The following is a 14,290-nucleotide window of genomic DNA, read 5'->3' on the forward strand; positions in this document are numbered from 1 at the left end:
TGTACATAATAAACTCCTATGTTTGACCTCTACATTTATGTCCTTCACTTGTTTGTTTGTTTCTCTGTTTGTTTTTTAAAAAGACTAGGTTCAGAGTCATCCAACCTCATTTCCTCCAGACTGTATGGCACCACATCGTGTAGCACAGTAGTACAGGCTATTCTTACTTGTGATTTCATTGTTAGCAATTTGGCTTTTCTTCTGGAATAGAACATGAGATTTTGACTGCTTTATTTAATTACACTTTTCTCGCTTTATCAAAGAGTGAGAGAAAAGTACAGTGGGCACCAATAAAAACTCAATATTTGCTATTCTATTGTGATGATGGTATCTTCCATTCCAGCTATAAGAAAATACCATACTTACTTCAGGTATTTGAGATTGATGATTTCAAGTTCTTACATATCCCTTCTTGAATATTAAGGTAATAAAATTACTAATTAAGACAGAAGATAAATCTGTACTGTGTATTTCATTAGCAAATCATACATCAGATGGTCTGCCAGGCCTCTCTTCCACCAATCCCTTTTAAAGCCAACTACACCACAAATTAAAATGTGTTAAAAAGGAATTATTATACCTAATCTCTATATTTTTTATTTAATGAATCTATTCCTTTTAGTGGGTTGTTTTTCATTACTTCTTTTTAAAGAAGTAGAAGAAAAATCTGTGTTTTGCACAGATCTGTATTTTTAATGGAAGTCTAGTTAAGTTCAATGTCCATTTAACATCTGATATATCCTCTTTTGTAGAGAACAATCCTGTATCATGCCTTATATATCCTGCTCTTTTCCATCTCAAAGTGGTATGACTTTATTTATTGTTTAATTTACAATACTTGTTGGACTGGGATACTTTTATCTGATATTCATGCAAAAAGGCCTTTTTGGGTCTTCTTTTGTGCAAGTCAAGTTATGTTTTTGTAAGAAATCTATTCCTTTAACACTATTAAGTAGGTTCTACTACTGATGCCAAAATGAAAAGATCACAAGCAGTACTTCTTGTACTGATTTGTATATTGAGAAAGTCAAAATACTTAAGGGTTTTGGGGGGTTTTTTGCAGAGGAAGCAGAGGGGAATTCATGTGGCAGCAAAAGACTGCTTGAAAAAAAAATCCCAACTGTTTATCTAGAATTCTTTAAGTTAAAACTCCACTTTGGGACAACTAGCAAATCTGGTCAGATTTTTGCTTTCAGGAGAATTCAATGGATGAAGACTAGAGATTCTCTAGCTTCCTCCAATAGCACCATTATCTTCCTCTTAAACCCTCACAAGACAACAAGATTGCAGTGATACTCGTAGAAGAAAAGGACTTGAGTTAAACTTTTCCAGAGCCCTTGACAGAACCCATAGTGCTGGAGAGAGGAGCATCACTGAAGTCCAATGAGAGCCATGTTTTCCCTACTTCTCCCAAGGCCAACTGCACTGCCTCCATACAACACCTCTACTCAGTACCCATGGGAAGAGAGCAAGAAATTATTTTGCTGTAATAAAAATGATGTCCCCTTCATGGGCTAAAGCAAAGGTCAAGTGGCTCAAATATGTTTTAAACTTGCCAATGGCATGCAACTTAAGGGGTTTGATGAAACTGGATGAGCCAGGAGAAGCTGACATGCAAACTTTTCTTTTAAAATGAAAACAAAACCTCCATACTTTGGCATTACTTTTAAATTCCAAGTTAACTGTAATTTCTAGGAACCATGTAAATTTAAACAATAATTCCATCTGTGCTGCTCAGTAGACTTTAGAAATCAAAACTTGGGAGTTCAGAAAGGAGGAAAGTTAGGAAATTTGCTCTTTATTATGTGGTGAAACATTTAAACAGATCGATGTCTGTCTGCCAGGATGTCACACTCAGTTCATTACTCCAGAGTCTGAATAGCATTAAAATATTTAGAGAAATTTCCATGTTGAAAAAATGTCTATTTTCCCTTTTTTTAAGAAAGTACACTACAGCAGTAGCAACATTTACACTCCTCAAAAACCATAGTGTTAAGTGATAAAAGAATGTGTGTTAAAGTATAAAGCATATAAAGTATAACTATCTCCATTCTCCATTTTTGTAATACTAGAAAATATGACTTAAATTTGAAACACATTGTTCACAAGAATAAACATAAGACATTTTTTCTGTTGTACTACCAATCTTATTAAACAAACTGAATTTTTAAAATAAAAAATTAGTTTGAATTTAAGAAAGAATACTTTATTAAACTGAGTTTCTGAATCTTTGTTCAGAAACTATAGATTTTTTACCAAAGATTATCTTCATTATTTGCTAGAGCAGCATGCTGAGGTCTATTAATAAATACCCTAGGGGTTGAAATATACTGACACTTTCTCTTTTAACCACTTGTCATATGAGAGAGACGAGACACAATATGAATTACCGGTATGACCCACAATTTTAAGATTTGAACATCGTTTCCAAGCAAAACAGTAAGGAAGTTAATGTTGAGTGTCAAACAATGAGCCAATGTGATGCAGTTTGCAACTAGGGACGTCATTTCACATCAACCACTAATAATCGGAAACCATTATTTATGAAGAAAAAGACTGGCAACTGAAAATAACTTCTGGTGATGCACGGGAGGGGGCTTATGTTATCTCTTTATAAGATACACAGCAACATGCGTTACTCCACAATTCCATAATACGCTTAATACCATATTTTCTTAAATAGTGTCACCTGTCATATTTGAAATATTTTACTTAAGAAACTATCTGGATATGTGAATACAAGCAGTCATGCATAAAAATTCCCTTATAGTTATCCATTAGGTAGCAAACTAAAAATCTAAGGCAGATTGAAAACTAATAATTACTTTGAATTTCTCCACAGAGTCCCTGGAAAGGATTTCACAAGCTGCATCAATTTCACTTCCTATCATGGTGAGAATGGATTCTTGTTCTGTCTCTAGACAACGCAGCTGATCCCTAAACTGTAATCTGGACTCCTCCATCCTCCTCAAATGATCTTCTTCACTGCTTATCTGTTTATCCTGGGGCAAAAGAATGAAACGACAATAAAAAAAAAAGATTTACTATTAAATTAATATAACTCCAGTATCCTTTTTTTTTTTTATTAAAGATTGTGCTTTCAGAATGCAAAGGGGCATTTCCCCAGATAGCTCTCAGAACTTTATTAAAAAAAACATAAAAGGATAACTTTCATAGTAAATAGGCAGGAAATGTGAAGATTTTTAGCATATAAAGCAGCTTGCCTTAATGACCTATGTCCTTGGCAAGTTATTGCCATATTAGATGGGAGACTTGAAATAATTTAACCAAATAATTAGGAAAAATGGGGAAAAATACTTTCATGCTAAAACACATTTCTGTTAACAGACCATAGCAAATCTGCCTTTCAATATGCAGTTTGAGCATATAAAGCTCACTAAACCTTCTAAGTCAAGGGAGCATATAGAATGTGGCAAATTATTATGACCAATAAATTGGTATTTTCTTGCACCCAATCCAGAAAAATAACAGCTACTGCCAATTCAATTTCAGCAAAACCCGTGAGAGGAAGCAAGGGGAGTTGTTCACACACTATGTTTAACAGGGATTCCCGTAATCTCAGGCAACCTCTAAACAGAATATCCACATATATACATAGGACTTAGATGTAGTATGCAGTATACACACATATGTTCATGTATTACACTACACATTATACTTTCAGAATTAAAAAAATTACAACAGTTTTATGAAATTAAGATGAGCTAACAAATTTGACAGGTGTCCCGCAGAGAAGCCTGACTTTTTGTAATATAGAAATACCCAAATTAAACAAACAGCAGCTACTTTAAATCAAAATCATCACAAGGATTTTACTATGCAGAGTTACTAGTCTTTGTGTATTACATACTACCAGCACAGCAGTGTTGATTGTACTGTTATGATCTATGTTACTATGAATGCAGGTAATAGGGTTGCATTATTTAGCTTTATAATATCAGTACCCTCTGCCACCTCAGTATAGAGTGAATATGGAACATCACACTACACTCCAAAAAATCCAACCTGTTTAAAGAAATGACTCCTTAATTTGAAATTTTACTTTACATTTCCTTTATCTATTTGTTTTTGATCAAGCAGCCAGCAGTTCCCCATCTTCTAATATCTTCAGGGACTAAAGGGGAAGGAAGTAGTCATGGTTAACTGGGATATGCATGAAGGGAAAAGGAAAAGGACAAAGATTGTTCAGAGATTTCTATCATCTCATCCTCACCTTCAAAAATAACCAAGCTATTTATGTATATATATGCCATACCTCTTTACACTGAAATTTACACTCAGATGGAGAAAAGGTAGAAAATTAATAAATATTTCTTCAAGAATTATAGAAAAAATGGCTTTCACTAAAGAAAAAGACACAAGGTGCTTTACTTTATGTATTTGCGCGTCACATTTCTGAAGATGTATAATGATGACAATTAATATTAGCTGTGGAGTTCTTGCAATATTTGGCTTACTCCAAATGCAGAGTATAGAGGATCCAATACACAAATACCAGCAATATTAATTGCATCATCTTATCTGGATTTATAATTGTCAAAATCAAGAGTGTTACTATTAATAAATCACCCTTTTCCTCCTATACAAACACTTTCAGAGAACTCCAGCCATGCGGGAGGGGAGGAACTATGAGTTGCAGTAAATGTTGTGGGTGATTCAGAAAGTGATACTCTTACCTGTACTGAATCAATGCCCTAGTCAGGTGTCAGGATACACTGTGTAGTTGTTCAAGCCACAGTCTTTCAAGGTGAGATATGAAATAATATGTAGCACTTATATTAGTATTTTCCACCTTTGAAACACCCTATGCACATGAGCTACATAATCAACGAATCCAACAACCTAACCATGCATGGTCATTAAAGAGATCTTACAGCATTTTTATTTTTTTGTGTGAAAGTAGAAATGTTACCTCTGGTGCCCTTGCATTTTACCTATTTAATTTCTCCTGCAGTTTCAACTGGATACAGTACTTTACACTTCTTGCTGTGATGTTGTGCACTGTTAAACAGGTGTCTTGTGCTTCTCCACGCATAGACTGCATTTCAGTGCTGGACGAAATAATTCCCATATTTTATGGAATACCACTTTGGGATCCTTCTGGATAAATGGTGCTACTAAAATATAAGCAGCTACTGCACATGTGCAGCAGGATATTTATCACATTACAGTATCAAGGAAAAATAATATATTTCCTTTTCAAAAGACTCAGTGCTGATAAAAATAGATGTCATAGTGGCTGTAAAAATGTTATCTCATTTTTAAGCATGGACAGCATAATAGTCTTATTAAAATGAGAGCCAGTTATAATGAAAAGACAATGATATAATAACAGAGGGCATTCTAGCTCTCCCTTTCCTCTTTTTGTCCCCCTAGCAATCCTGCACTAGGACCCAGCAGGACACACTGGGTCCCAGTGCCTCACCACCAGTCCAATTTCCCAAAAGCCCACATAAAGCAGGAAATTCATGGACAAATCCTTTTGAAAAAAGTCTCTGGAAGCAGCCTTCACAAAGTCAATGGTTTGGTGATGTTGCAATTACTTATCCAAATTGAACTCACTGATTCTTGTCTGGTGGGAATGCGGAGACAGATAATATAAAACAGATGAGCAAAAGATATTACTTTAAAAAAATTAGACCAGGTTTAAATAGACTTTTTCCCCAAAAATCAAGTAGATGGGATTTAAAATATCAAAGAAAGAACAATGGTCCAAAATTAATAAAATAAGCCCCAATCCTCCAAAGACATCTCCTTAGGCAGATCTATACACCTGTTCCGAGTCTCACTGGAGTCCTAAGGTATAAGATTTTGAACAGACTCTTTCTCTTGGTTGGAATGAAACCAAAATAAAAAGCAAGGCACTGATAGTGAGGTATGGGGTCTGTCAACTAAGGCATGATCCTGCAATTGGATCTTCCCAGGTGGGCCCTCTGAGTCCCATTAACATGAAACATAATAAAGACAATTTAAAAGACAAGAAGTGGGGGAGGAAAGGATATACTGGAAGACTAAGATAGTGTGGTAATCCACAGAACTGCAGTTGGTCACAACTGACACCCTTCTTGGTTTTTCGCTTTAGTCATAAGGAACTCAAAATTAAACAAAATCTAGCCCAAACACTCTGTCCAGGCTTGATTACTCAGTCCACTGCCTTAGTCTTTCTCTGGAAAGCCCCTTGCATACACAGCCTTATCTCAAGTTGGGGTAAGCAACTGCCTCAATGTTTAACCAGAAGACACTTAACCCTTTCCCAGCAGGATCAACGCCAGCAAGCAAGGAGGGATGTTTCAGCCCATTACACTAATTTTAGCCTGTCTGGAGTAGAGTGTAAGAATTACTTCTCATGTCTTCCTTACAACGCTCCTGCTAAAATCATTCTGGGATGTGTTTTGCTTTGTTTGCAATAGTGTTACACCATAGACTCATATTTAGCTTGTGACCCACTATGACCCCCAGATCCCTTCCCACAGTACTCCTTCCTAGGCAGTCATTTCTCATTTTGTATGAGTGCAACTGATTGTTCCTTCCTAAGCGCAGTACTTTGCATCTGTCTGTATTGAATTTCATCCTATTTTCTTCAGACCATTTCTCTAGATCATTTTGATTTTTAATCCTATCCTCCAAAGCATTTGCAACCCCTCCCAACTTGGTATCATCTGCAAACTTTGTAAGTGTACATACTCTCTATGCCATTACCTACTTCATTAATGAAGATATTGAACAGAACTGGATCACTGTGGGACCCCACTCGACACGCCCTTGCAGCTTGACTGTGAACCACTGATAACTACTCTCTGGGAACAGTTTTCCAACCAGTTATGCACCTCCCTTATAGTAGCTCCATCTAAGTTGTATTTCCCTAGTTTGTTTATGACACAGTCATGCAAGATAGTATCAAAAGCCTTACTAAAGTCAAGATATACCACATCTACCACTTGTTACCCTGTCAAAGAAAGCTATTCGGTTGGTTTGACACTATTTGTTCTTGACAAATCCATGCTGACTGTTACTTATCACCTTATTATCTTCTAGGTATTTGCAAATTGATTACTTAATTATTTGCTCCATTACCTTTCCGAGTACTGAAGTTAAGGTGACTGACTGTAATTCCTCAGGTTGTCCTTATTTCCCCTTTTACAGATGGGCACTATATTTGCCCTTTTCCATTCCTCTGGAATCTCTCCAGTATTCCATGACTTTTCAAAGATAATCGCTAATGGCTCAAATACCTCTTCAGTCACCTCCTTGAGTGTGTTTCATCAGGCCCTGGTGACTTCAAGACATCTATCTTTTCTAAGTTTTTTTTTTTAACTTTTTATGCAGCAACTTAAATGTAGCTTTAACTTGTATGTAGCAACCAAGAGTTATCCAATGATTATTCAATGGCCAGTGTGTTGTGAGTTGCAGTATAAGAGGTTAAGTGTCTACATCACAAAAAGCATAGTCTTTACAGCTGGTACTCTGTTGGCGGTCCCAATAGAGTCAAAGAACTCAATGAGTATGAAAACTCAACAACCCCATTATCCCTAGAATGATCTGATCTCTCCAGATTAGGTTTTAGGCATGATACTGAAGTAGAAGGGACAGATGTTTGCACAATTCTTATCCAAAAGATTGAATGCAAACTCAGAGTGTATGACTCTTCATACAGAGTGTATGATTAATTGTTTTCTGTAGAAAATACACTTGCACTTACAAGTGTTGCCATTTACACTGACTTTTAAGTAAAAGTAGTAAGCTTGTAGGTTTGAGTCAACCCTGTAGGTGCACGAAGTGCAATTTGCATTCTCTGCACTCACAAAGGGAAGTTGTGCCAAAATGAAGTTCAACCCAGGGGAAGAACAGGCGGCAGCACAGTCTCCGCCATTGGCCAGGGTTCCACCAAAGTAAGTGCAACTTTAATTTATAGCTAAGATTCCTTTTAGTGGCTGCTTCTAGGAGCGTGCTGAACCAGTACATCTTCTAGATACCTTGGCCTTGCTCTCTCCTTAATTCTCATCCACTATCTGGACAGCATCAGAACAGCTCCCACCTCCACTGTAACAAGGTGGGGTGGTTTTTTTTTTGTTTTATATTGTTTTTGGGGAAGGTTCCTGCCCCCTCCTCCCCCCCAGCGGCTGTCACAGCCGCAATCCCCAACTTTCACTGCAAACTTTCTACCGTACAAGACAACAGAACTCAGGCAGTGAACCAAACTCAAAGTCTGTTGAATTAGAACCAAAGAAAGAAAATCACAATCACTTAACACATCATTTTATGCTTAATTACCAAGGTATGTTTTCAACTGGTGACATCTTCCACTTGAAAAGTGCCTCCTCCCAGTCACATGAGAGCTTAGCTCAGAGCACAATTTTTATACTGATGGAAGAGGCTATGAGAGCTTAAAAATGATTAAAAAGGCAGAATTATTTCCCCCCTAAACCTAATTACAGTGTTATTATAAAAAACAAAACAATTGCTCTGTTATACAGTTCACATAATAGCCATGAATGCATAGGGTACAATTTTTGATTTGCTCATAAGAAAATAATTATTAGAGAACATGATGGGCTGTAACAACAACATTTTAGCCTGTTAAACAGCATGCTATGAAATCCAGTTCAAGTCAAACTTCTCTAGGTGATTGATGTTTTAAAGTATAAGCCAAATTCTTTTCCAAGTGAAGTCAACTTCATTGCAGATTTCAATGAAGCAGAATCAGACCACGGATCTACGTTAAATTGCACACATTTTTTAATTTACTTTTATTTTTTCCAGTGAAATGTTATTAGGAAATACACATTTAATTTTTGTAAAAACCATGGGCAGCAGTTGGACACGATCACATTTCACATATTTCAGTGCAGCACAAGGAAATCCAACTTCAGAAGAAAAGTATAATCAATGACAACATGTAAGGGGTAAAAAGGATCAAAACTACTTAGTTTGTTTGAGAGGAAGTCCAAAAAAACAGAGAGATATTTACATCAACTTAGGAAATATTGACCATATTTGGAGGTAGAGCAGATTAACTTTGCTTGGCCAAATGTTTAATGAAATATAGTATTAAAAGGATATTAGAAGCAGCTTTCTGGCTTGGAGACAAAAGGCTATTATAGGGTGAGGTTACTTGCTTGCCCTAGACTCTGCCCCCATAAGAACACAAGAATGGCCATACTGGGTCAGACCAAAGGTCCACCCAGCCTAGTATCCTGTCTACTGACAGTGGCCAATGTCAGGTGCCCCAGAAGGAGTGAAACTAACAGGTAATGATCAAGTGATCTCTCTCCTGCCATTCATCTCCATCCTCTGACAAACAGAGGCTAGGGACACCATTCCTTACCCAATGACTACAAGACTGTAATCCTTTTTTGGCCTTTGAAGACGTGAGGGTGTCCTCTGAGGCAGCATAAGGGGACACTGACACCTACAAAACACCTTCACCATCCAGAAGGTGGCAGGGGCTCTCTCACAACACTGACCACACCTGAATCGTATCCTATTGTCTTTCCGAGACCAGCCCTCGAAAGAAGGAGAGGTGAAAGGTTCTCACCATCAGCTCAACTGAGCCTGAAGTCTACAACTGAGAGAGAAAAAACCAGACTCCTCCTTTGATACAAAAAGCTACAAGTTCATTCTACCATCAATAGAAATACCAACAAACATTAACATAGCTCCAAACTAAGACCAATCACAAGAGCTAAAGACTTTGGAGAAGAAGGAGGCATGAAAATCCTTCTGTATAGCAATTCGAGGATGCTCAAATCACTCCAATGCCTCTGTGTGTGTGTGTCTCTAACTGTTCCGCATAGACAGTAAAACCCTAAATCTGTTATCTAAATAGTAAGACACATCTGTGTTAAACTAGTGCCATTCTAAAATAGGGATAAGCATGGGACTCTGGAAATTATTTTATATCTGTGTCAAACTGCCAGAAAGATGGGGATATAGACTAGATAAAGAAAAGCTTGGTGTGATTTTTGTGAATAGTGAAGCTTAATGGAAGGAAGCAGCCAAAAGAAAGAAGTTACCAGGAAATCATTTTAAGAGCTGTACTTCCTTAAAACCAAGGCAAGGAATAGCCTCTGTCTTTAACAGACTCTTAGCTAAATTGCTTAAATCAAAGGAAACAGCTTCTCCTCTTAACCTTCTTGTACAATGTTAAGACAACTGTTTTCCTTAACTAGTTCGTAGTAATTTATTTAATTACTTATTGTAGTAATTGGTAAGCCAGATGAATTGAACCATTGCCTTTTTGATTATATTTCGATTATAACCTTGATTTGACTTGCATCTTTATACATTAGGTTAGAAAAACTATAAATTAGCTAGTAACATATTTCACTTATTTGTTTTACAACAGCTTGCTTAATCTTTTAATTCATTTATAAAAGATAAACCAGTTCAGTGTATCTCTCAAAACTTCAACACAAAGTAACTTATGAAGAAGAAAAAGGTGGAATAATTAAAAATTTCTGAACCCATCCTACCATTTTAAAAACTTAAAACACCACCCTATTTTTCCTACATCAGTACACCAGTTTTGCTTCTGAAAACATGGCTTGAAATCCTGCTTCAAGTTGTAAGTGAAAGTCTATTTGGTGGTACGAATAATTGTCCACACACAAAAAAAGTGCACAAATTGAATCAATGTCAGCAGTGATCAGGAGAGGCCCAGGTCTGAAATAGAAAGAAGAATGCAAACCAAGACTGATGCAAATTGACAAAGCTATTTGGAGAATCCTACAGAGTACTAGCCTGTACAGTGCCTGGACTCTAGCCGATTTTGTCATACTTTAATTTCATGAGCATTCACAAACAAAAAAAGGGTTCTTTGTTCCCCCCTTTTCCAACTCCTTCCTCCCCACCCCCGTTGATGTGTATCTCCATTTTGCTGAGACATAGTTTGGTGGGACTGAATGTCCAAAAAAGAACTACTAGTGAAAAGCAAGAATGGCACATGTACTGGCAAGAATCTGTTGGAGATATTCACTCACATTTCAAAGCTAAATGCAAATTTAAGATAAATGTATGGATTCATTTATTTTTGATGGCATGATTTAATACCTGAGCTGAAGTTTTCATAATTACTTTAAATCTATTTACCAAATGAAAATATTAACTGTTCTCATTTATACCCACTGATTTCTGTTGCATAGCAATATCTAAAGTAAAAATTCACATATCAAATAAACTATACATTTTGCTAGTTAATGGCAGTAACTTTTATCTGGTTACCTCTATTCTAGACTAGATTACTTCAATCTTCCCCTCTTCTAACCACCCCAATTCCCACCTTGCTTCTCTATAGTCTGTCCAAAATCCATGGAAGTCTTCTGCAAACCCACTGCGAACCTGTTACCTCTCTTGCCTCCTTTTCAAACCCTCCATTGACTCCCCTTTTTCCTTCCATATCATGTTTAAGATATTGGTTCCCATTCTCAAGACACTGTATAGCTCTGCTCTAGACTACATCTCTGCTCTACTTTCTCTCTACTACCTGCCCCTCACTCTGCCTACAGCTCACACCTAACCACTTCCTTTAACTCTCTCCCACTGACATTTCCATTACTTCTTCCACGCTGTCGTTTATGCACAGAATTCAGGCACACATATACTATTCCGACAGGGAAAATGGATACATTAGACCAGGAGTCTATAAACTCAATTTACCTTAGGGCCAGTGCCAGTCCTCAAATTCTCCCAGAGGGCCAATAATGTCACTGAAGATGGTGTTCAGAAAAGAAAACATTTATATTGTATTTTTTATTTCGAATTTCTTAGAAATAATAAAACTGCCATACAACTTTATACAATTCTTTGCCTGCCAGAGAGTTTTTAGTGTTTGCCAGATACCGGGTAACGCTTCAGTTCTGTCAGTTTGTTGATGTTTGGCCTCAGTGACTGAACAGTTGAAACCTTCAGGATTGCAGCAAGGTGAGCATCAAATAGTTGTGTTTGGTATTTTGACTTGTTTTTATTCATTGTGGGGAAAAGTGATGCTGCCTCCATGGCTGACTCTGCCCGGCGACTATGTAAATTTTATCTAGAATTCATGAGATTTATTAACGGTTTGAAAAATTTAAAAACATTATTTTATAAAGTGAAATGACAGTCTAACGAGGACAAAGACTGAATGCAGCAGTCTAGAAATAATCTGGATTCAGATTATATCACACATTCTTAAATCTGTATAATATATTAATAAAGAGATACATATTAGACACATGAGCTGAACGGAAAATTGTCCACAATGAGAAGTTAAAAGTCCAAGAATCAGCTTCAGAAATGAGATATCAGAACTAATGCTACAGCATATTCAAGCAAATGAAAGTAAAGTGAAGGACTACATGGGAAAATGAGAGCTTCTCCAATAACTCCACAAATCAATAATGACAATACACAATTTTTTAAAAAGCTTATTTATTTGTTGTGGCAAAATGGCCAATGTTGGTATGGTGGATCCCACGCTTTTCTTGGCGGGGGTCTAGGATGAAACCCCTTGCCCCTGCTATTGGGGCACCAAGGGCCCCGCTAGTGGCCCAGGAAGGTGGTAGAGGAGGGAAGCAGGGAAGGGGTCTGGGTTTGCTCCTCACTCTGAGCCCCAGCCCCTCTCAACCACTGTAGGTTTCTTACTCTCTTCCACTTGGGCAGGGTTACTCTTGGTCCTTGACACTGGAGAAGGGAGTTTCCCTGCCCTGCTAGAGCAGGGTCTTCCTTCCTCCGGTTCTCTGGTCTTTCAATTGTCAGCAACACAACTCCAAACTCCAGTCCTCTCTCCTTCCTCGCACACCCTGTCTGCCTGAAGCAGGGGTTTTTATTAGGTTCCCGACAGGGCCTTAATTGACTACAGGTGCTCCAATTAACCTATAGCAACCCTCTCTAGTCTATAGGGAACCACGTCTTAATTAGCCTAGGGTTTATATATTTCCCCTCTACCACTCTCCCACTACTCCCTGGCCCTGCTGTACCACATATCTCCCCCGCCCTCAACACCCTGGGGTTGGGCTACTTGGGCGAGAGACCGGGGTGTCGTGACAGGCCATCCACGTTGCCATGTTGGCTTCCGGCATTATGCTGTATCCGGAAGTAGAAAGGTTGTAGACATAGGATCTAGTCACTCATGCATTCCTCTCCTTGTTTGTGTGCATCCATTGGAGTGGGGAGTGGTCCATCACAAGAGTGAACCGGCGCCCAAGTAGGTAGTACTGTAAAATCTCCATGGCCCATTTAAACGCTAGGCATTCCTTTTCTACTATGGCATACTGTTGCTCCCGGGGCAGGAGCTTCTGGATGAAGTAAAGGATCGGGTGCTTCTCCTCCCCTGCCATCTGTGAAAGGATGGACCCAAGTCCTACCTCTGAGGCGTCTGTTTGTAGGATTAATTCTTTCTTGAAATCTGGGGCTATGAGCACTGGATGATTGCAAAAGGCCATCCTTAGATCTGTGAAAGCTTCTTCCATTGCCTTGGTCCACTTAACTATCTCCGGGCCCCAAGCTCTTATCAGGTCCGTCAGAGGCACTGCCCTCGTGGCAAAGTGCGGGATGAACCAGCATTAGTATCTCACGATCCCTAAGAACATTCTGACTTGCTTCTTGCGAATCCAGCAGGGCCATTCCTGTATTGCCTCCACTTTGTTACATTGGGGTTTCACCAGGCCCCTTCCGACTACATACCCAAGGTATCTGGCCTCAGCTAGCCCTATTGCACATTTGGATAGGTTAGTGGTGAGGCCAGCATGTCTAAGAGCATCTAGTACCACTTCCATTTTCCCCAGCCGCATCTCCCAGTCAGGGCTATGGATTACCACATTGTCTAAATAGGCAGCAGCATACTTGGCATGGGGTCGAAGTAATCTGTCCATCAATTGCTGGAAAGTCGCGGGGGCCCCATGGAGCCCAAAAGGGAGGATGGTATATTGGAAGAGGCTGTCGGGTGTACAGAAAGCGTTTTTTTCCTTGGTGTCCTCAGCAACAGGGATCTGCCAGTAGTTCTTTGTCAAGTCCAAGGTGGTCAAGAATTGGGCCTTGCCTAACTGATCTACCAGCTCATCGATACGTGGTATCAGGTAGACACCAAATTAGGATACCTCGTTTAACTTCCAGAAGTCATTACAAAACCTCAGGGTGCCGTCAGGCTTGGGGACCAACACAATAGGGTTGGACCACAGGCTGTGGGATTTCTCAATCATCCCAAGTTCCAGCATCTTCCTTACTTCTGCCCTAAGTTCTTCTCTTTTTGCCTCTGGTATGCGATATAGTTTTATTGTCACCCTTGCTCCAGGAC

General features: G+C 38.5%; 1 protein-coding gene across 1 annotated transcript in view; it reads right to left on the reverse strand.

Moving 5' to 3' along the window:
- The window catches only part of CEP128 (centrosomal protein 128), a 447,165-nt gene that overhangs the window by 266,668 nt on the left and 166,207 nt on the right, over positions 1-14,290 (reverse strand). Inside the window, exon 16 of the mRNA XM_084632372.1 lies at positions 2,826-3,002. Coding sequence (XP_084488498.1) covers positions 2,826-3,002 — 177 coding nt within the window. The remainder of the gene's footprint in view (positions 1-2,825; positions 3,003-14,290) is intronic.

This window comes from Lepidochelys olivacea (assembly GCF_965140295.1).
Source record: "Lepidochelys olivacea isolate rLepOli2 genome assembly, chromosome: 6".
Lineage (NCBI taxonomy): Eukaryota > Metazoa > Chordata > Testudines > Cheloniidae > Lepidochelys > Lepidochelys olivacea.